This window comes from Leucopleurus acutus (assembly GCF_964270905.1).
Source record: "Leucopleurus acutus genome assembly, chromosome: 9".
NCBI lineage: Eukaryota > Metazoa > Chordata > Mammalia > Artiodactyla > Delphinidae > Leucopleurus > Leucopleurus acutus.
Genome location: NC_139144.1, coordinates 21,320,143 through 21,342,130, shown reverse-complemented (window position 1 = coordinate 21,342,130; position 21,988 = coordinate 21,320,143). Strand labels below are relative to the sequence as shown.

The 21,988-nt window shown below is 46.6% G+C and overlaps 2 protein-coding genes across 13 annotated transcripts in view; one reads left to right on the top strand and one right to left on the bottom strand.

Annotated features, from left to right (window-relative positions):
* The window catches only part of KMT2E (lysine methyltransferase 2E (inactive)), a 99,331-nt gene extending 95,738 nt beyond the window's left edge, over positions 1 to 3,593 (top strand). For all 8 annotated transcript variants that reach the window (XM_082846744.1, XM_082846746.1, XM_082846739.1 and 5 more), the window contains one exon: positions 691 to 3,593. In XM_082846744.1, coding sequence (XP_082702870.1) covers positions 691 to 2,190 — 1,500 coding nt within the window. In that variant the 3' untranslated portion in view covers positions 2,191 to 3,593. The remainder of the gene's footprint in view (positions 1 to 690) is intronic.
* Positions 3,594 to 5,303: 1,710 nt separating this feature from the next.
* SRPK2 (SRSF protein kinase 2) overlaps positions 5,304 to 21,988 on the bottom strand; it is a gene marked incomplete at its 5' end in the record, with an annotated part of 129,223 nt that continues 112,538 nt past the window's right edge. For 2 of the 5 annotated variants that reach the window (XM_082846911.1, XM_082846912.1), the window contains 4 exons: positions 5,304 to 6,947; positions 17,556 to 17,648; positions 18,004 to 18,096; positions 18,734 to 18,803. In XM_082846911.1, coding sequence (XP_082703037.1) covers positions 6,763 to 6,947; positions 17,556 to 17,648; positions 18,004 to 18,096; positions 18,734 to 18,803 — 441 coding nt within the window. In that variant the 3' untranslated portion in view covers positions 5,304 to 6,762. The remainder of the gene's footprint in view (positions 6,948 to 17,555; positions 17,649 to 18,003; positions 18,097 to 18,733; positions 18,804 to 21,988) is intronic. The other 3 variants (XM_082846913.1, XM_082846915.1, XM_082846914.1) reach the window with 2 other exon arrangements.

Sequence of the window (21,988 nt, the reverse complement as noted above, 5' to 3'; positions counted from 1 at the left end):
GGAAATTCATAGCCTTTTCATAAAATATTTGACCGGCCAGCCAGTTAATTCTCTAAAAACAAACGGTCAGGTGACATTCTTAATTTAAAAGAAATGCTGCCTCTATCCTGGATCATCAAGACATGATAATCCAGTGGGGCAATATCTTTGGAAACGTAACGATGAGGAAATCTGAGATTGATTTTTTCTTTCTGCTTAAAGAACATCATTATATATTCAAATAGTCTTATCCTTGGATTACCTGAACTTGAACAATGGAAAAGGTATTACAAGTGAAAACAGTTGGGGGGAGCAGGTTTATCTACCCAAGCAAATTTATCCTTAGGTGGAGTATAGAAATTTCAATTATGGAATTGAAACTTGCCTGCAGTGTTTAAGTGTGGTTCTTTCAGAATAGGAGTCAAAGACAGGTTTCACTGCTCAGGGGAAAAAAGGCAGATTAATTTCCTTAACTTGTCTTCAATAAAATTTCAGGGAATTCAGTTGAAGCTTATTATCAGAACCTGCTCAACTACTTAAAAAAACTGGCGTTTTAACATCTCAAGCCTCTGTAGTTGTCCTCCTCTCAGACCTCTTATTCCCTGCCCCCGTTCCAATTAATATTTAGCTAACATTAAATACCAGTAATAACAAACCTCAGTGTACACAGAATATTTCTGAAGTTTATATAAATTTGTTTTCTTCTCACAGCCTGGTTCACCGGGACCTGTAATACCTGCCCAGCCACATGGGAAAATACTCACAAAACCAGATTCCCACTGGGAGGGAGCAGTCACTGTGTCAGAAGCTGAGAACGGTGTCCACCTGAAAACAGAACTCCATCAAAAACAGCTGTCAAGTAACACCCAAGCACTTTCGAAGAATCATCCTCCACAGCCACTTGTTCGCAGTTCATCTGAGCAACTTGCACAGAAGCTGCCTTCCGCGCCCGTGAAGTTGCACTGTCCTCCATCACCTCACGTAGAAAATCCTCCAAAGTCGTCGACGCCCCACACGCCTGTACAACACGGTTATCTTTCACCAAAGCCTCCTTCACAGCAGTTAGGCTCTCCCTACAGGCCTCACCACTCACAGTCACCTCAAGTTGGAACACCTCAGCGAGAGCCTCAAAGAAATTTTTACCCAGCAGCACAGAACCTTCAAGCCAGTGCGCAGCAGGCCCCTTCTGGAGCGCTGTTCACGCAGACGCCCTCAGGACAGACCCCGGCAGCGCTCAGTCAGCAGTTTACCCAGTCGAGCCTGGGCGGCGCGGCCCCACCACCCCCGCCCCCCCCGCCCCCCCCCTCGTCTTCTTACTATCAAAACCAGCAGCCCTCCGCAAACTTTCAGAGCTATAATCAGCTGAAAGGCAGTCTTTCCCAACAAACTGTGTTTACATCAGGACCAAATCAAGCTCTTCCCGGCACCACGGGCCAGCAAGCCGTTCCGGGACATCACGTGACTCCAGGGCACTTTCTGCCTTCGCAGACCCCTCCCGTTCACCACCAGACCTCCGCCGCCGTAGTCCCACCCCCGCCTCCCCCCCCTCCCGCTCCAGGACCACACCTCGCCCAGGCACAGCCACACTCCGTAGCACACGGCGTGGGGCCTGTCCACGCTGTCGCCCCTGGGTCCCACGTTCACTCTCAAACGACTGGACACCGTCTGCCACCCCCACCTCCCCCTCCCGCCCCGCATCACCATCCACCGCCCCACCCCTCCACGGGACTCCCAGGTCTGCAAGCACAACACCAGCACGTGGTGAGCTCCGCCCCTCCACCACCCCCTCCGCCGCCGCCTTCCGGTGTTCTGGCTTCCGGACATCATACCCCATCGGCTCCGGCCTTACACCACCCACCTCATCAAGGACCTCCACTTTTTCCTTCAAGTGCTCATCCAGCTGTGCCACCGTACCCCTCACAAGCTACTACACATCACACCACTCTGGGACCGGGACCCCAACACCAGCCTTCTGCGACAGGGCCACATTGTCCTTTACCAGTCGCAGGTCCTCATCTCCAGCCCCAAGGACCAAACAGTATTCCCACACCTACCGCTTCAGGGTTCTGTCCTCATCCTGGCTCTGTGGCCCTGCCACATGGGGTTCAAGGACCTCAGCAGGCATCTCCAGTGCCTGGACAGATTCCAATTCACAGAGCACAGGTGCCACCAACATTTCAGAACAATTACCATGGTTCAGGGTGGCATTAAAATAGACTCCAAAAACTTTTTAAAATGTTCTGTAAGATAAACTGTACATTTCATATGTACCTGTTAAGGTACTTTTTAAAGCTTGTACATGAAACTTTGTATAAAAAACAAAACAAAAAAACACCAGTGCGCTCTCATTGTATTTTTCCCATTTTTGCTTTTTAAAAAAAATCCCTTAAAAAATGTGCTGTTAAGCCAGTGTAGGTATCTTTTATTTTGTAAGTGAACATTCCAGCTGTTTTTCTGGCAGTAGATTTGATGCTACATGATCTTTAAATTTTATTGTTGGAATTAAATTCATTTAGTGAATGTTTTCTATATTATTATGTTATACATATGCATTAAATACACGGCTAAGTAATGGCAGTACGAGGATTTTCTTTCTATCAATCAGCAGTTCTGTGAGTGCATCTTATGTATAAAAAAAATGCAATACAGATTTTTAGTTTGGTGTGAAGATGGCTCATTTTGTTTTATCGGTTATTTGCAAGCAAAATGTAATATAATGTACAGATGATTTTTAATGTCTCCTGAAAAACTGTAAATACTGCATTTCTTTTGCGTATATAATCGCTTACAGCTTTTCTCATTTGACATATAGCACTGTACATATGACATGTCTTTGCAAAACTGTGTGATCTTTGTGAAAGTAGTACAGTATATGGCCTTTAATTCCTCTATTTTAAATATACTGTCACATTGAAGCACTGGTTGGGCATTTTAATTCATGTTAATAAACCACAATTATGTCAGTTTTACCAAACTGTCCTGTACCACTTCTGAGATTGGGGTCTGTTTATGCAAGTGTTTTTACAGAAGTTACCTTTTCCAGATAGAGTTTGTAAGGAGCCTTCCATTTTCTTTCGCAACTACTACCTCAGCTGGACGGGACTGCAGCAAGATCAGGAGGCGGTAAAGGCTTGTTCCTGGAAGGTTCCTACGTGTTACTGTTTTGCAGGAGCAGGAGCCATGAGAAACTACCGTGCTACGCAAATGCTGCACACGTTTGCTTATATCTGACATCGTACAAGATGAGTCCATTCCATTGAAGCGTCCCGTGATTCAACTACAGACTAATTTACAGCTGTTTGAAAGTACGGAATATTTTACCTAAAAACACAGGAATATCTAATTTGTACATGTTAGAACATGACTGAGATGTCCTACTGATGAACCAAAATTAGTTGAAAACCTTAACATTTACTGTCTAGCTATAGTATTTTAAAGAGTAGCAGGAAATCTTACAAATTTGTTTTGGGTGTACAAAACTACAGGAAAAAGGCATTCTTAGCTCTCTCAAGTGAAATGAAAGTGCCCTCTCAAGTGAACATTTTATTGCTGAAATACAAAATACTAGTTATTATTTTGGAATAATAAATTCTTATTGTCTTCTACCTCTCAGGAGGATTAAGTATAAACCAATAGCAGTGACAGTATTTGTCAACATAGTTCACCATCCAATTACTTGACATAATTTGACACAGTATACAAATTCTGTGTATTGGAGAAAAAAGTAAACAGACTAAGAATGACTAAGATTGGCAGTAGTATGTCATGTTTTTACACTTTTAATTTCCATTTCCTTTTGAAAACAGCTACATTAACACAGCTGTGTTTAGGGCTCAATCCTAATCAAGTTTTAGAACTTAGGTCAACTTTGCCATCCTTGATTATCAAACAAGATTCTACTTATGGTATTTGCTAAAGAAATACCTGTCCACGAAGAAGTGGCTTTACATCACCCAGTCATCCACTCCCCCCATCCCCCCCACCGATAGTTTCAAACAGAAGACAAAGTTAACTAGCATAGTGAACTATGAATAGTCACACCTCTTTAAAAGGACTGTCCTAAAGATTTTAATTCCTCATAGTTTTAGATTTGCCTACTATACAAATAATGTATACGGAAGCTTTTCTGTAAACTGCATTAATTTCTTAAAAAAAATTAATGGGAGAAAACTGGAATTTAAGAAGTAATTTCACCGGCAGATACAAACTGAAGTTCTCTACCCCAGCTGTTAACTAGCTACGGACAATCCAAGTACAGGAAGAAGCAAGTTAGTAAATCAGTTTTCACCTAGAAAGCTAATGCTTTTTTGAAGCTCCTATTATATCCACTTTTCCTCTGCCTTGGGGCAGTTCTAATTTCCAGACAGCCAGCTTCTGAAATCTGCTATCATCACATATGTGATCCACTGCTTGTCATTTTCCATGATGACTTCACATGGACTAGAGAAAGGAAAAGATAGGACATTCAACTGAAATCACGGAGCTGGCTATAGTGTTCTGCATAAACCAGTGGTTCTCGTTTAGCTTATATGCATTCATCATCATCAAGCCACCAAGAATCTGCTAAAAACCATACCATACCTAACACAAATGTATATTCCTTCTAGAACAATTGTTTTTATATTTATAAACTAGTTAGGCTATTTTATCCTAAATTAGAGATCCTTACAAAGTTCGTAATTATCTGGATTATTTTCTAACATGAGCCCAAACTGTATTAGACAAATTTCATTCAAGTGTGCCATAACCCTGATAAAAATTCTTATGGACTTAGGGAAGACATACGTGAACTCCGTGGTTCTCGTGAGAATGGTTCCTGTGCAAATTGTGGATGGCATCACTGGTCTACAGCCACTATCTTTCACGGAACCTACAAGGTCACCTACAGCCTCAGAAGAAAAACTTAGCATGCACATTTCATAAATGAATGGTATCTCCCACCTCACAGCGATATGATCTAATGCTAACTCCTAAGAGGATTACGTGTCTTGTTCCCTCACAGTGAATACTGTTAAAAAAAGAAGAAAACTGACAATGCGCAAACAAAATGTAACTAGTTTGTTTTTGATGAAACGTGAATGAAAAAGGTTCACAGAAATTCTAGGTAATGGATCTATACTACAGCATCTTTTCTAGATCCATATCCTACCCTTACAAAACAATGAATGTTTTCCTCGTATTAAGCCTTAATGCATGTTCTACAACTACCTTTCCTGCTACAGGAATGCTAATACTTCCTTTCTTTCTGGTTACACTGCATTGAAAGGATAGCAAATGTTTATTGATTCTATCGCTTCAAATACAGGCCAATGACCAAGGCAATGTCTGGAAAAGAAACCCAAAACACTTTAATTTTTAAGACAACTGCAAGCACCTCAAACAACGGATTATTGTTACAACACTTGTTAACTTTTCACAATCTAGTTATTGCAAAGGCATATGGATAAATGTTAATGGACAAAGTCAAGAAAAACGAGGCACCTTGAGGAATGTAAAACAAAAAAAATTCAATCCATTGATTTCTAAAAGAGGCTAAATGTACCTCTATATATTACATTCTAAAATTGTATTGCCTACTATGGTCTGTGTTCTGGATTCTACAGTTTTAAGGAAATGCATAAACAAAATTGTGTGCAATCTGCAAAGGGAAAAAATCATTTTCTCAACTTCAACGCATGGAAAGACAATGAAAAAGCTAGTAAAATGTGTTGTAGCCACACACGAAACTGTCCCTGGAATGAATGCAATCCCTGTTACCTCTGAGATGTTAGTATTCTGCCCACTGCACTGCAAATTGTACATATCATACCTTGGTTCTAGACAAACACGAGCAAGCTTTTCCAAAAAAATATATTTTTTCACTCCACACACTGAACATGTTTCTCTTGTCCAATTTAATCTATGTAGAGTTTAACTTACAGGGCTTGGAGGAGGCAACACCACATGGTACCAGGCTACCACATTTTTGAAGGGAAATTGCTCTTTTTCCTTAAAAGTACCTTTAATTTAAAATATGCAAAAATATGAATGGGAGTGCTAAACTACAATACGTAGTTTAGAATGAGAAGCATGTCTTTTCTTTGTATAAAGTGCCATATAGGGAATGATATAACCCAGAGCCAGTTGTTTAAAATCCAATGCAAAAGGACTGTCACGGAATGAAAAGTTTGCACAACTCCTCGGAGCAGTTAAAGTCCATTACATGCAACTTAGGCTACAAAGCACTCAAGACTGGGTAGCTTTTCTGAAATTTGAGTCCCCATCCCATATTTAATGGAAATTAACATTTACAGGGTGCATTTACATACACTATAATACAGGAATGATGTCCCTTTGCCAGAAGATCAAATTGTACATTTCCTTGCTATTTCTTGGTTCCAACTTGATAATTTCTTAAGATTGTAAATTATATAGTACTCAGCTAAAATACTTCTTCATAAATAGTTACAAAACCTGCCAAAACACAAGGAGGAAAGTATTCTTCGTTCAAAAAAAATTGACATTTGAATGTCACACAACACAAGAAACAATGCTTAGAGACATGTTATTGTTTCCAGAAGTAAAGTGGGTCAGTAACTACTAAGCTGAAGACAAAAGACTGCCCTTCCCCAGGATCACAGTGCACAAAAAAGCAAAATGTCAAACGACAGTACCTCAAAGCAAAATAAAAGGTCTGAGGATGAAGCCAGCTCACTTGTAATCCTGTTAAGAACGAGAGTCCCCCTTTAGGGCCAATGCACTGGACAACATGTGCCAGCTCAGAATGCGTGTGTGCAGAATCTGCTAAGAATTCAACCAAGGGTGCCGAAGGCATTCGCCCGCTGAGGCTCGTTTTTCTGGAACCATTTCTAACATTGGGATCAGGAAATCTGTAAACTGTGCAGCATCTTCATGGGGCCAACCATACTTTTCCACAAGTACATCAAAGAGGCTCCAGGGCTTCAGCTTGGTGATGTGCCGCAGCTCTCCTACAGGGAAAAACAGGCATGTCAAGAAAGCTCCAACTGTGCACTTCCCATTGTTGGTCCAGCCGGGTTCTTTACAATGAAGCAGATACCTACCTGCTCAACACTACATGACAACAGAGGCCAGCTTTCCCACAGACGAAAATGTCACATTTCAAGTAAGCTTGGTGAATATAAACAAGGGTTCATTTAAAAAGGAAGAATTCATTTGTATCAGCTCCAAGTTTCCTTAAATAAGCAGAGCACGCTGAGGACGCCCAGAATATTTTCATTTGCAGAGACTGACCGAGGCACTCTCCCCAACTTGGGATTCTTCGCAATTTGTTTAGGAAAAGCTTTAAGATACATGCTATTTAAACTCCTCGGACCATTTTTTCTGCAGCTTACCATTTTCCTCTGGAAGAGCGCTATTCAAGAGAACCTGACAGTAGTGACAGTAGAGGTGTACTTCATCGGTATAGGTGCTGTCCAGTATGGTTGCTGCCAGCTCAATGTGGCTACTGAGCGCTCAGAACGGGGTGAGCGCAACTAAGGAACAGAAGTTTAAGTTTAAATATAACCACAAATAGCTAGTGGCGACTGTACTGGACAGCACAGCCCTAGAGCCAGCCCACATCAAATAGCATTCATCTCCACACATTTGTTGTAAAATCTAAGCTATCAGGACATCAATTTATAAAGCCTGAAGTTATACTTTTCAAAATGTGCTAACTGCAGTATGAAAAGTGGGGGTTATGAGCAGCCCTGACAGAGTGACTGACAAGCTCATTAACGGTCCACGAACTATAACAGCCTTGTTCGCAATAGGAAAAAAAGTTACTTTTAAAGTCAAACTGCCAAAAGGACAGGAGGATGGTCAGGGAGAATGACTCGTCTCCTCTGTCTGTTCACAGGAGCCGCGCACCGAGAGGCCTCCTCCGTCTGCCCCGCGGCTCCCCTCGTCCTGGGGCCCAAGCCGCCGACAACAGACACCCTCACACAGAGGCCAGTTCCTCTCTCCGCTGGCACCTGCTGTAACCTCACCAACGAGGGGGTTTGTACACGCGGCGCACTGACAGAGGGTCAGTCCAGGGCTCACAAAGGTCTTCTCAGGAGGCCAGGTCTGCTCCACCCAGCTATTCAACCCAGTGTAGATACACACCCCTCCTGCTTCTTTAGTCATAAAGAAGATAAAAGGGTATCACAGACAATTACGAAAACAAAGGAAAAAACGACTGGTAATCCACCCCACGATGACTTCTCCTTTGGGCCTACACTCTTCCAACCTGGGTTCTTATGAACTGGTCTGTCTACAGAGTAGTCATGACGATGTGCACACAATTCTGAATACAGAAATCACTAGAAGGTATTTCTCGTGAAAGGGACCGGGTGTTAAGTAAGTTCCTGGCTCCCAGGTAAAGACGGGGGACAGAGTTAAGTGTGGAGGCTGCAGGCCAGGTCTATTGTCCCGAGGCAGGTGGACCCGCCACCTTAGAGGAGACAGTGTTCCCTCTGCCAGCAGGAAACACAGTCCCCGTGAGAACGAGTGGGAGCGACCACTGACCGTTCACCCCTGTAACCCAGAAATCCCCGCCGTAGGGACCCCACCTAAGGAGATAAACCCTGGCACCCACCCACCCGCCGTGCCCCCAAACTATGCTCACTGCAAAATCACATACACTCACAAAATTACAAGTGCTCAGTCATCGGAGACTGGTGGTCAAAAACACAGCCAGCCACGGTACACCCACTTGACGAGGAGTAGGTAACAGCACTCAGTAACGTGTGGGCAAGTGTATGGTAACGTGCTTAGTAGTAACGTTAGTCAAAACTGTGTTCCACATACAATCCCGGGAGTAATTTTCGAAGTGCCCATAAAGATGGAAAGCAGGTGCTCTGAGACACCAGCTTTGTTTAAAAGTTGTTTCTTTCTCGTTCTGCATTGTCTCTAGTGAAGCTCTATTGATTTTATAGTAACCGCTCGTCTCACCAGGGTGAGGTTAGAGCAAACTAAGAGAGCACACACGCAACATGGTGAAACCAGCTCCGTGGGTGGAGAATGTTATTCTGACCTGGAATAAACGCTCGCCAGGTTTGCAAATGAGAGCAACTGCCGAGCTCGGTCTGCTCAGACCCGCTCAGAACATCCTGAGGATGCAGTTCTCAGATATACTAAACTCCGTACATAAGCAACAGAGTACAAACCTTCCATGAAAAGACAGACGCTTTACCATGACAGGTGCCTTAAAATCTACGTAATAACAGTGATGAAAAGAATACAAAGGCTGGAAAGCTATACCGAACTAGCCGCCCCGATAAACTGATAAAAGCGATTCCAAAGGAAATCCTAAAACATCTGACGCACTTTTGACCAGGTAATCCCACACAAAAAACTGTACGTGAAAAGATACTGTCTGTAATAGGAAAATATGCAGTATGCAGAACAGTCCTAAATACCAAGATACTGAATACATAATAATACTGCAATATAACAGAATAGTGCACTGTCTTTAAAAAGAACCAATATGTGGATCATGGAGATAGGTGGAAAAACTCTATAATGCCAAGAAAGACGAAATAAACTCGCCTCGGCCCTATGATCATATGCACAACTTCTCATGTTCAATTCCATGATAAGAAGAAACGCTGTCTTATAAAAGTTGATAAAGCTTATTTAAAAACAAACCCTAAGCTCCCAAACTTGTGCGTCTATTGCTAGAAACGCCAAGAACAGGTTCCTCTGACGAGTAAGGGCTTCAAGTCCATTTACCAACTCCAGACTGGCCCATAACACACAAGAAGCACAGCCACCTCCACTCCCACCACGTATAAAACAAAAATAAAATAACCAGATGGCACAACGTTTTAAAAACAATTTTTTCCTATTTGTCCTATTGTACAAGTAGCTTTTACCTTGACATGTTTTTCCCTTAGGAAAATATACCAAGATGTGTTTTGTTGAAACAAATTGTGCCAATAACGAACCACTTGGTTGTGACAGTCTTTACTTTTTAAACCGTTTCCAGCTTTTCTTTCCTAAAGAATACTGAGTAATACTTAACCTTCCCTCGGCGTCAGCTCTCACCCACACGCAGGCCACCCAGACACCAGCAAGGCCAGATGGACAGCTGCCTCTCAGGCTTCCTGACCCACTCCGGGGGGGAGGGGGCAGAATCACCCTGAAGGATCAGGAAAGGCTGACAGGGAGCAGGGCCCCTCCCCCGGAGTAAAGGCTCGGGAAGGCCACGCTACACGCCAGCCTCAGGTCATCAGGGTGCTCTGTAAGGAAAAAAGTTAAGTACTTGCATTATACTCCTCTTGAATATTAAGTGATTGGTGAAGGAAAATGTATTATATTGACTATGAAATTACAGCATTCCAGAATTACACACACAAGCATATGAGGTTTTACACCACACATGGGGGACGATAAAGGGAAATCCTGGTACTGTAACTCCTGGTAACAAGAAACCATGAAATGAAATAAATTAGGACAAATTTCAATAGCATACACATAGAAAGGAAACCTATCAATAAATACAGGTACAAAGCAAGACAAAAAAACACAAGAAATTTGAACATATTCCTACAAAGTACATGTAGGTAAATATTTGAAGTGAAGATCTGTATTAAACCGTACCTCCCACACATAAAATAGATCCTAGACCTAAGAGCTAGAACCATAAATTTTTGGAAGGATAAATTTTCATGACCTTGAAGTAGGCAATGGTTTCTTAGATGCGATATCAAAAGCACAAGTAACAAAAACAAGAAACAGAAAATTGGACTTCATCAAAATTAAAAACCTTTGTAATTCAAGTATCACAACATGTGCATTCAAGAGAAATGACAACATTATGTCCACACAAAACGTGTACACTGATGTTCCAGCAGCGTTATTCATAATAGCCAAAACCCGGAAACAACCCAAATGTCCATCAACTGACGGAGAAACCTGACGCGGTCTATCCATACGTAAAAAGAATGGAGTATTGATTCATGCTACCACATGGACAAACTTGGAAAGCACTAGAGTAAATGAAACAGGCCATCACAAAAATCGACATATTGCATGATTCCATTTATATGAACAATCCAGAAGAGGCAAATTCATAGAGACAGAAAGTAGATCAGGGTTGCCAGGGGCTGAGGTAGGGGGATGGAGAGTGAGTGCTAATGGGCCCAGAGTTTCTTTGTGAGGTAACAAAAATGTTCTAAACTCAGAGACTGGTAATGGTTGCATAGCTGTGTGAATATTCTAAAAACTACTGAATGGCACACTTTGAAAGGGTAAATTGTATGCTGTGTAGATCACACCTCAGGAAAACTGTTACTGAAAAACTGGCACAAAGCATAAAACAAAATAACTTTAAAAGAATTCCAGGGCTTCCCTGGTGGTGCAGTGGTTGAGAGTCCGCCTGCCGATGCAGAGGACAAGGGTTCGTGGCCCGGTCCGGGAGGATCCCACATGCCGCAGAGCGGCTGGGCCCGTGAGCCATGGCCGCTGAGCCTGCGCGTCCAGAACCTGTGCTCCGCAACGGGAGAGGCCACAACAGTGAGAGGCCCACGTACCGCAAAAAAAAAAAAAAAAAAAAAAGAATTCCATTGCTGTGTTAAAGGATGCAGTAAAAACAAACATCTCACTACTGAGGAGCTCATACTAAATGATAGGAATAAATGGGATGAACTGTAATAGAATTTACCTGAACCTGTTACAGCAATTTCATTGTTTTTTGTGGGTTTTTTTGCACCACATGCTCAAGTTTGAATGAGTAAAACAGTAATTCAAAGCTACTCCCGGCTGTGGCTCGTGGTCTGTTATTCCCCACATACTTTGCTGTGTGTTCTGTGTCACTACAGCCAGCCTCCAGGCTGCAGCACAGTCACTATCACACACTATCTCCACCACAACTCTCCGGGGAGGCCTCTCACGCAGCCTCCAAGCAGGGACCCGGGGCAGAGTGAGCCTGCCGTCAGTGATGCCAGGACGACGGGCGTTACTAGGACTGTCCCAGCACTGAGGGTCAGCCACCGCCCCGCTTCTAGCTCACAAAGACTTCCATCTGAAACAAAGCCTGGGGGCTTCCCCGGCGGCGCAGTGGTTAAGAATCTGCCCACCAATGCAGAGGACACGGGTTCAAGCCCTGGTCCGGGAAGATCCCAAATGCCTCAGAGCAACTAAGCCCATGCGCCACAACTACTGAGCCTGCACTCTAGAGCCCGAGAGCCACAACTACTGAGCCTGCGCTCTAGTGCCTGAGAGCCACAACTACTGAAGCCCGTGCACCTAGAGCCCGTGCTCCGCAACAAGAGAAGCCACCGCAATGAGAAGCCCATGCACTGCAACGAAGAGTAGTCCCCACTCACCGCAACTAGAGAAAAGCCCGCGCACAGCAATGAAGACCCAACGCAGCCAAAATTAATAATAATAAATTATTAAAATAAATAAAACACAGACTGGACTCAGGTGAAGGCTTTCAAATGTACTAAGTCGGCAGGGAGCCACCTTCACCAGGCACCACCCCCCAACCTGGGCTCCGGGCAGCAGGCAGGAAAGGAAGCAGACGGAGCCCCTGCTCGCACGGAGCTCAGCTTCTGAGAGAGAGTTTATCACAGAGAGGGAAAACCAGACCTCTTATAGCACAGAATTAGTGCTTCAGTTAAAATGAGAGTTAAAGCAGTTTATGTTTTAAAAGTTTTGAGACTCACTAGTATGAAGAAACTTTACTAGTTCTCTCCAGAATCCAGCTCCCGTGGAGATCGGCCCAGCTCACACTTCCCCGCAGGCCCATCTCGGCGTACAGCTCCTACAGGACAGAGTGAGGCCTCGCTGAGGCCTGCATCCTTCCTCCCCAGCATTTCCAGGCCAGACACCCCTCAAGTTCACACACTGCTCTAAACCCACGTGTGCAATCTGCCTGTCTTCACTGCCTACGTCGCGTGGAAATGCTATGACCAAGAAGGTTTTAAACTTGAAGCCATGAAAATCAAGTGGGGCAGTGACCATCCTACCCTGTATGGGCCAAACGCCACAGAGGGGCTTTTCTCTTCACAGAAATAAGAGTATCGGTTGCTTTTTAGGTAATTCTGGAGCTAAGTTAAAATCATTCTAAAAGTTTCATCTCAACATTAAAAATTAAGAATAGTGCCTCTTTTAAAACCCAGCTCCTGGGACTTCCCTGGCGGTCCACCGGCTGGGACTCCACACTCTCACTGTTGAGGGCACAGGTTTGATCCCCAGTCAGGGAACTAAGATCCCACAAGCAGCGTGTGGTGTGGCCAAAACAAAACGAAACGAAACGAAAAATCCAGCTCCTGAGTTTCACCCTCCGTTCTCACCCCCTCCTACACTTTTCCTCATCTTCTACTGGACACCACTTATCCTGATGCCGTCCCCTGCAAATGTACTCCTTTGGCTACACAGAAGTTTCTTGCATGCTCTGAAATTCTCCAGTGTATTCAAGAGGTCTTTGGTCTGACACATACTATCGCTCACATATATTACAATACACTCAACGCCCTCATCTAGAATCAAGTAGTTTTTCCTTTTTAAAGTTAACTGTCTCCTCTCATACTTCCATTCTCAGTACAGCAACTTCTACTAAAATGATGGCTACTGATGGCTCCGCAGAACATCTGCTCGGCGGCATAGTAAGGCGTGCTCCTGGCTGTACTGTTTTTCTCGCCATCAGCTGAGGGCTGGGACACTTTCCCGGGTTTGCGTCATAGTCCATTCAGGCTGCTATCACAAAATATGACTGACTAGGGAGCTTACAAGCAACAAATTCACTTCCCACAGTCCTGGAGGCAGGGCGCCAGCATAGGCAGGTGAGGGCCCTCTTCCAGCTCAGAGATCTCCTGTGTCCTCAGGTGGCGGAGGGGCTAGCGAGCTCTCTGTGTCTCTCCGTAAGGCACTACCGCCACCCATGCCTTCACACGCCACGCATGCCTTCACACGCCACGCATGCCTTCACACGCCACCCATGCCTTTACACGCCTTCCAACAGCCCCGCTCCTAACACTGTCACCTTTACGGGGTCAGGAACGGGTTTGGAGGGACCACTCAGGCCACAGCAGGACAGCGTAGGGACAAAATCCACAGACGTGCTTACTGCTGTTGGGCCACACCCTGACACCCTGACCAAGATGGCTCTCCTTAAAGATCTTGGTGGCTAATGCCCACACCCAACAGAATGAGCAGCAGATTAAACCCCAACAGGGTGAGAACAGTAATTATATTCCCAGTCACAAAAATCCAGCTCAATTTTAATAAAACGCCTGGCCAAGAAATAATTTAAACTAGTAGCTGTCATTTTACCCTGAGCTGTAAGCAAGAAGACGCCACTCAGCTGCACTTGATTTCAGCTTTAATGCACAGACCCTGCTCCCCTTCCCTGGCCTCAGAGTGGGGATGAAGCCTGCTTCCCACCCAGGAGAGTGTAGAGCAGGAAAGCCTGCCGCTCAGCCACCCCAACCTCCCCCCCCCCGTCGCTCGCCAACGTGGTGTAAGCAACAGAAAAGCCGTTTTCAATGTCACCTTTCTCTATCGGTTCTGGCACAAAGGTATTTTAGAAAAAATTTAAATGGATACTCTTAAGAGCCCATTATTTCCAAAACGTGTATTCACCCCCTTTATGGGGAGGCAATGCCAAAACACATTTTTAATGCAACCATCACTCCCCTCATCCCAAGGGACATGGTGAAATCGACTTCAGGACAGGCCCTCATTCGTCGTTGTACTATTCCCGAGACTTCTGTGAAAACCCTAAATCCCTTTTGAGTTCCACAGTTACCATAAACAAACAATCATCAGGAGAGAACTTAAGCCCCAATTCCCAGTCATTTTAGGGGATTTCTTGCCTAATCATCCAAAGGAAGGAAAAAAGGACTCCAGTCACCACAGTAACGCAAGTCCACGTGTTGTCGGCCTGTCTCTACCAAGGATGCCAGATGCACTTCAGTTCCACAAGCCACCTTCAAACAAGCTCCTCAAAGAAGAGCCCACGCACACAGCCCCTACAGCACACATGCGTAACAACGTGGCGATGCAGCAGCAAGGGCCCGTGCAAGCACTTTATACTCCCATCTGGGCAAAGGCAGTGGTCCACTTGCCCGAGGAGCAGGGCGCTTATGGAAAGGCCAGTGTGAAAGCCGCCCTCCAGCATGAGGGACCCAGGACAGAGAGCTGTGAGCTGGAACCAACCACCCGCCGACATCAGTCCCCCAGGCATCGCTCATCAAGTCCGGGGAAGGAGCCCCACAGGTGGGATGAGGAGAGGGCCCCAGGCGCACCGCCGGCTCTGGGCTGGGACTCGGCAGGCGTTGCCCCAGTCCCTGCAGCTCAGACCAGGGGCAAAGCCTGACAGGAGCCAGAGTCGCAGAGCAGCCATCTCCACGAGCAACGCTGACCACAGGCTGCCAGCAGGGGTACCTTCAAATCATTTGCCTGACTCCACCTTCTCACCATTCAGGGCCCGCCCCACCCTGGTTCCTTTTCAACTTCTTCGCCACCATGCACAGTACTGGTTCCTCACCCACAGACAACGGACAGAGACGGCAGAGCCCAGCCACCCTACACGGCCTCCTCGCTACAGAGGAAAGGGCGGCAGCAGCACGAGTAAAGGAACACTCCTTGTGTGCCTTTGCTGGCTGCTGGCCCTCACCACGCCTGATGCCTGGGGCGAGGAGTGAGGCTCCCGCAGCCCACTTTGCTGGAGGATCAGGGGCTGTGGTCCAGAGCCCTCCTGGGCCCTCCCCCTTCCCCTCCAGGGCACCCGCAGGCCAACACTGCTACTTGCCTGACAGACCAGGCTGCTAGCTCCTGGCCGCCCTCCCCACCTGACAATGGTGCAAGCTATGGCTGGGGGCAGCTCATCTACCAGCCAAGTCCTCCTGAGGCCCAGGCCATCTCCCATGGGCTCTGAAAACATTCTGAAATGTGGAAGAAGCAGTCTGCTTTGATTAAAATAAACACGACTCCCCAAGCCACACCATCCCAGGCCAAAATAATCCAGAGCTTTCCCTTGCTTCAACTATGTTCAAATAACATTTTCTGGAAATTTCCTAGGAAACAGCCCACTCTCTCAGTCATACTGCTGACCAGTTCACAATGTGCACAGCGTGATCCTGTTTATAATTCTGCTTTACCAATAACGGAAACAGTTCCTAACGCACCGCGTGGTGCAGACATCCTCTCACGCCTCCTTGTATCAAGGATGCACTCACTGGAAGTCACCCCCGCCGACAGCCGCGGAGACGACGTGACCCGCCGTGCCCAGCCCCCCAGCACGCTCCAGCCCCAGCTGTGCCACTGAACACGCTGCCCCGAGCACGACTTGAGACTGCGTGAGAGTCTGGGTGTGGCGGGGGACCCCTGTAGCTGCTTAAGTGACCCAGACTCGAAGACCAGAGTCTCAGAACGAAAATTAATACGTGTCTGAAGAACATTTTTCCTTGACAATTTTTTTTTTCCTCTGATGAGCTTTAAAAAGGAAATAACAAGATACTGCATCCAGTTACATATTTCAGAGGTTACCCACTGGGTGCTCCCCAAAAACCTAAGAGTTGTGGTCAACACGCTCAGAGTACGTGAGCAAGAAACCACTGTCTTGGCATGGTTCGCTCTCAGGCCTCATGCATTCATGGGGAGATGGACTTTAAGGGGTAAGACAGCACTGGTTAGCTGAACATCACCACAGTGTATCATAAAAGGTTATTGCTCTACAAGAATTCCTTATCTCACAGGAAAGTAAAAAGTCAAATTGGTTTTCCAAATTTGGTTAAAGCAGGGGAGATAGAGTATCTAGTACTTGCAGAAATTTCTAGAAACTCCATGTCCCGCTCACATCAACTTTAAACAGTTCTTGTTTAACGGGAATTGCAGCACACACACACCCCCCCCTCCAAATCAAAGCTGGAAAAACATGAGTTCAGAGGACTATCTATGCTCACATCAAAGACTATGGCATTGGGGAAGGGCTCTGTAAAAATAAATTCCCCGGGGCTTTTGGGTGTTTTTAAAAAATTGATCACTCACTAGGGACTACACAGGGCAAAGAGAGTTGTTCTAGGTCATGCCAAGGAAGATCAACGAGAACTGCAATATTAAAATAAATCACCTACAGTAGTACAGTGTGAGGTAATGCACTGGGAGAAGAGCATCTGATTGATAAGAATGTGAGGCACACAGGACTTCACAGGCCCACACCCCTACAGAAACAGCTCAGACACATGCAACAGGACGCAGATGGACAGTCATGAAGTCCAGTCTCTAGGCCACCTCTGCTCCACTGCAAAAACACTCTGGTTCCAGGAACAATGTGCAAAATGGAAAGGTAAGCCTAGCTGCTTTCTAAAAATCATTTAACCTCTTTTACAAATACTTGAATACATGAATTGGTGCTTAGCATAAAGGAGAGGTGTGGAGGAGGTCAAAGGATTTTCGGAAGATTGTTCTCTTACAAAATTCTTATTCCACAGGTAACAGATGATTCTTTGTTTCTTGAGAGCCTTCTTCAGCAGACTCCCCCAGCGGTAAGTCCAGATCTTTCTCCACTGCCCAAACGCGAACGCACAATTTCTCCTTTGGGAGAGGATTATGCTGAAAATTTAGTGTTGCATAAATACCGTTACCTTTTCTGGTGAAAAACTCCTTGGAATATTTCCCCAACATAGCGTATTTTCGAGGGACTTTCCCCAGCAGTTCAATGATCAATGCTATGTGATCTGCATTGGGAAACATTGCCAGCAAAACAGAAACACACGACAATTTAATCAGTACACTGCATGCAGACACTGCCATCGCCCGCGCAGACAGAAACAGAGCGCAGCGTCAACAGCCAGAGCACAGGCTCTGCCCGAGTGGCCAGATTCAAGGCACCGCAGAGGAGCTGATGCACAGGGTGACCGCAGGATGGGGCCAGCAGGGGCTCCTTCTCAAGTCTGAAGTCAGCACAGGAATTCTGCTGGGTTGCTTTTGGAATTTAGGAGAAAGGCCTTTGTCACCATTAATGCTACAACCAGCAGCTGCTATTCCATTTCTGTCTGCATCGTGGCGCTTTTCAAAAAAAAGAGGTACTACCTCTGCGATTGAAGAATTCCCGAGAATATTTTCCAGACAGAGCAAAGTGCCTTGGGATACTGCCTAGCAGCTCTATGATGTGGGCTATGTGGTCTATGGAGGAGAGAAAAAAAAGGATACGGGAATGGGAGGGGCAAAGGGAAGGATGGGATAAAAGAAGAGGGGGAAAAAAATTGAAATTAGTAAAAAATCAGAGATAGAATCAAATCAACAATGTGTGCAGCACATCCACGCAGAGGCTTCTGGGACTGGCAGGCCTCAGGCCCCATCTGGAGCATTAACAGTGACTGATGCCAGCTCACCCCAGGCTACCCCAGCATCGCAAGCAAATAAGCATGGAGATGGTCAGGTCTGCAGATGGGAATTCAAGCCAGAGTTCCCTGGTTTTAAATTCAGCCCCCAACAGGACAGAGAAGTGGGCAGCAGATCAGTGGACAAAAGGTCCACGGAGAGGCTCCGGGTTCGTCCGGCCTGTCCTCTCCCGGCCAGCTGGGCTCAGGCCTGCGGGGGCGGGCTGAGGCCCGAGGGCTCTCCAAAGCGTCGCCGGTGCCAGGAGGCTCTGCCCAGTCACTGCAGCTGAGGGGGCTTCAAGCTCAAAGGGAGAGCATCTGAATTTGGTGCTTGAAAACCAAAACACAGCTCTATTTCGGTGCAAAAAGACAATATTCTCCAGAAGTTCAGGACTCTCAGGAAACCCGGACTGAGGTACTCAGCAGGCAGCAATACTCACCTTCGTCTCTGGAATAGTCTTCCCCAGAATGCGGTTCAAACAAATAGTCTCCCGTTGCCAGCTCAAATGCCTAGGATACAACAGATGAGATGCTAAGCGCTTCACGGAGATGGGCCCCAAGCCAGCAACTTTTTCTGGTACAAGAGACCTACATTTTATGAGGATCTGAATCAAACCAAAGAGCCTCCTGAAAGGGCTCAACACCAGGCTTTCTCTTCTTCCCAAAAGTTCAAAGAAGCTTCAGAAATATTCTTGCACCTCTGCTTCACTTTGCAGGAAGCAGCCGTGTGCAGGCGTGGCTGGAGCACTGCACTCTAATCTGAACGGCAGAACGAGGGCTCAGTCTAAGGTCCAGGTCTGTGTGACCCCAGAGCCCAGCTGCAACCCGCAGGCTAACCTGGCCCCGGACCACGGCTGCGGCTGCTCTCCTGAAGCAAAGACCTTCATGTCTTAGCAACTGGGGGCTCCTTTCAGCAACTCATCATCACTTCATTCACTTCTGACTCAACCAAAGGACATTCTAGAACCAAAGAAGCCCCTCTTGCTCTGTCCCCTGGGGCCAGGAGGAACCAGACCCCCGTGCAGCCCGCCCGAGGGCGGCCAGGAGAGCGGCTTCCTGGTTACAGGGCTGTCCCCACCAGGGTGCTGGGGTCGGGAGGGGCACTGCTTTCCCACCGCTGCCACTGAGCCCACTTCCGTTGTTCATAAAATTATCTCAGGACTATGACCTTTAACTTGCTAACAATGCATAAAAGTGACAACTGCTATCGCTCTTTAATCCAATACCATGTTTTTTGAAAACATGTTTTAAATGAGAACCTACAGGAAGTTTAAAAAGAACAAGCTAAATCCCGTGCTTGGTTTTTCCCGGACTTACTTCTCCTGTGCGTTAGATCTCGCTGTTCTGGAGGCCCTCAGGGGCCGTCCTGGCAGGTCTGCAGATGCCTGTGGGTCAGTGGCCCGGGGCACCGCCCGCTCCTCTCAAGGTACCACCCTCCCCAAGGGCACCTCGGTGAGACCGCCCCACAGCAGCCCACCCTCTCCACTTCTGTCCAGGATCACAGGGTGTGGGCGGGCACCCGCAGGGGAAGTCTCGTCTGCCTGGGGTGGGGCCCCTCTCACAAACCCAGGTTGGGCGCGCTTAGCCCAGGACCACATCTCTTCACCTTGTATTTTCCTTTTTTAAGAAAGGAGGGAGGTGGGATGCCAAGCCCGTTGCCAGCTACCCTGTGACGAACACTAGTTCACAACTCGGGATCCCTGCCCTGAGCCAGACCTGGGTCTGATGTGCCCAGTCTCAGCACAGAGTACGTCAGGCGGTCGTCTGGGTGCTGCAGGGCCTCCCCGCTCCACCCAACAAACAATAAAGATACTAGGGTCAATCCCAGATCAGGGTAAAACACCTCACATCTGGCCACAGGTCCATGGAGAACAAGTGGATGACACACTGAATGGCCAGGAGCGTCTTTCTCATCCGGGACACAAGCCAAGAGAAAAGGGTGAAACCCTAATGGAGAAAGAAGACCCCAGAAGTCGCATGATCTAGCCGCAGGAGAGCACCAGCTGCTCTTCACCGTCCTTGGGGCCTCCCTCACTCTTCTAATCAATGTTCAAAAACATTTCAATCTGGTTGTATGTACTTCTGACAGCCTAGCACTAAGATATGTCCACTGAGTGTTCTTTGAAAGATGACCATTTTGATTAGCACCCATATATTTCCAAGGAAACACAGGTTGAAGAAGCCTATCAATGAAATGGTTTAAAAGAAAAAAGGAAGAGGCAAGATGAAGGCTCCCCCTGCCATGTTATCGGGTCCTGATTCTCTGAAGCATGATGAGATTTTTCTTAACAACTAGGACACAGACAGCAGGCAGGGTAAACACACACCACAACGAAAACATCAGTCTCTGTACTTTACAACTTGCTTTTATGCTGGCAACTATGAAACCATGAAAAATTATTGCCTTCAACTCAGTTAAGTTACTCTCAATATAACCTCTATTATTATTGCTTATTTTTAATACTTGGGAACTCTGTACTCGGCCCAATCCCCTCAGAGGACCCTCTTTCCCTTGGACCAGCCTCTGTCCTCAGGCTCTGGGGAGACCAGATACACCCCTTCCTGAAATGCCATCATCCCACGTCAAGTATCCCATTCTGAATAAAATAAGGTCACGTATGCCTTCTGTGATGTGACCACTGCCGAGAAGTTTGGTGAAATGGGTCAGACTGGCTTTTCTTGTCTCTACAGCGCTGACTGAGGCTCACCATGGAGCCCACGGGAAGACGCCTATTCAGGGACTCCGAAACACAAGTGCAGAGCGACCAATGCCGGGGTCCACACATAATTTTTAATCATGCACACTTACATCTGGAGGGCTCCAGAGCTCAAGAAAAGAGAAAGAGATTCAACACCTGACAAAGCCCAGCTGCTCTGCCTCACGGCGCTGCCCCTGCCCAGTGGTGAAAGCTCTCCTCCCTGCCCGCAGCACAGGCACTTACCAGTGAACACGGCTACCAGCCACCACTCTCAGCTCCACTAGCGTCTCTGTAAGATTTGATGCCCTTTATAACAAAGAACCCTGGGCTTTACCACCAAGAACAATCTGGAGCTTTACTACAGCTTGGTATTATGAATTTAATGTACTGTTACAGACTTAAACTCCAACAGCAGGGTGGGCTGGGCAAAGACGTCTCATCTGCACCAGGTTCTCTACGAAGAACAAGAGGCGACCTCTCAGCCGCGGCCTCCGGGGACGGGGGAGGGTGGGGATGCAGGCTTGCCCCGCTCCCAGAAAATCACCCTTAAACTGATTAACAAGAACTTCCTAAGCAGCCCTAGAAGTACTGAGGGACCTTACGCTCCACTTCTTGGGAGGCAAAGGAGATGGAGTGAGTGCTTTTCCGCAGGAGTCTGCTCTTGACGCTGATGCCACCGTTCACAGCAACTGCAGGGCTCAGCAGGACAGGAGACTGTGTGGAGGGACAGACCCTCACCTCACAGAAGGCCAGACAGAGAGCCCGGTATAAAACGGTACTGACAGCTCCACCATTATCCGACTACATCTGTGATCTTGTCCTATTTTTCTGGTTATATCACCAAAATTCAACACCCCAAATTAGAAGCACAGGATTTCAGAGCTGAAAGAGCCTGCAGAGTGTAAATGAGGGCAGCCCCGACACGGCCCCTTCTGTGCTGCTGGGGAAGAGGAGGGCCTGACCTCACCACACCCTGAGATCCAACAGCCCCGCAGC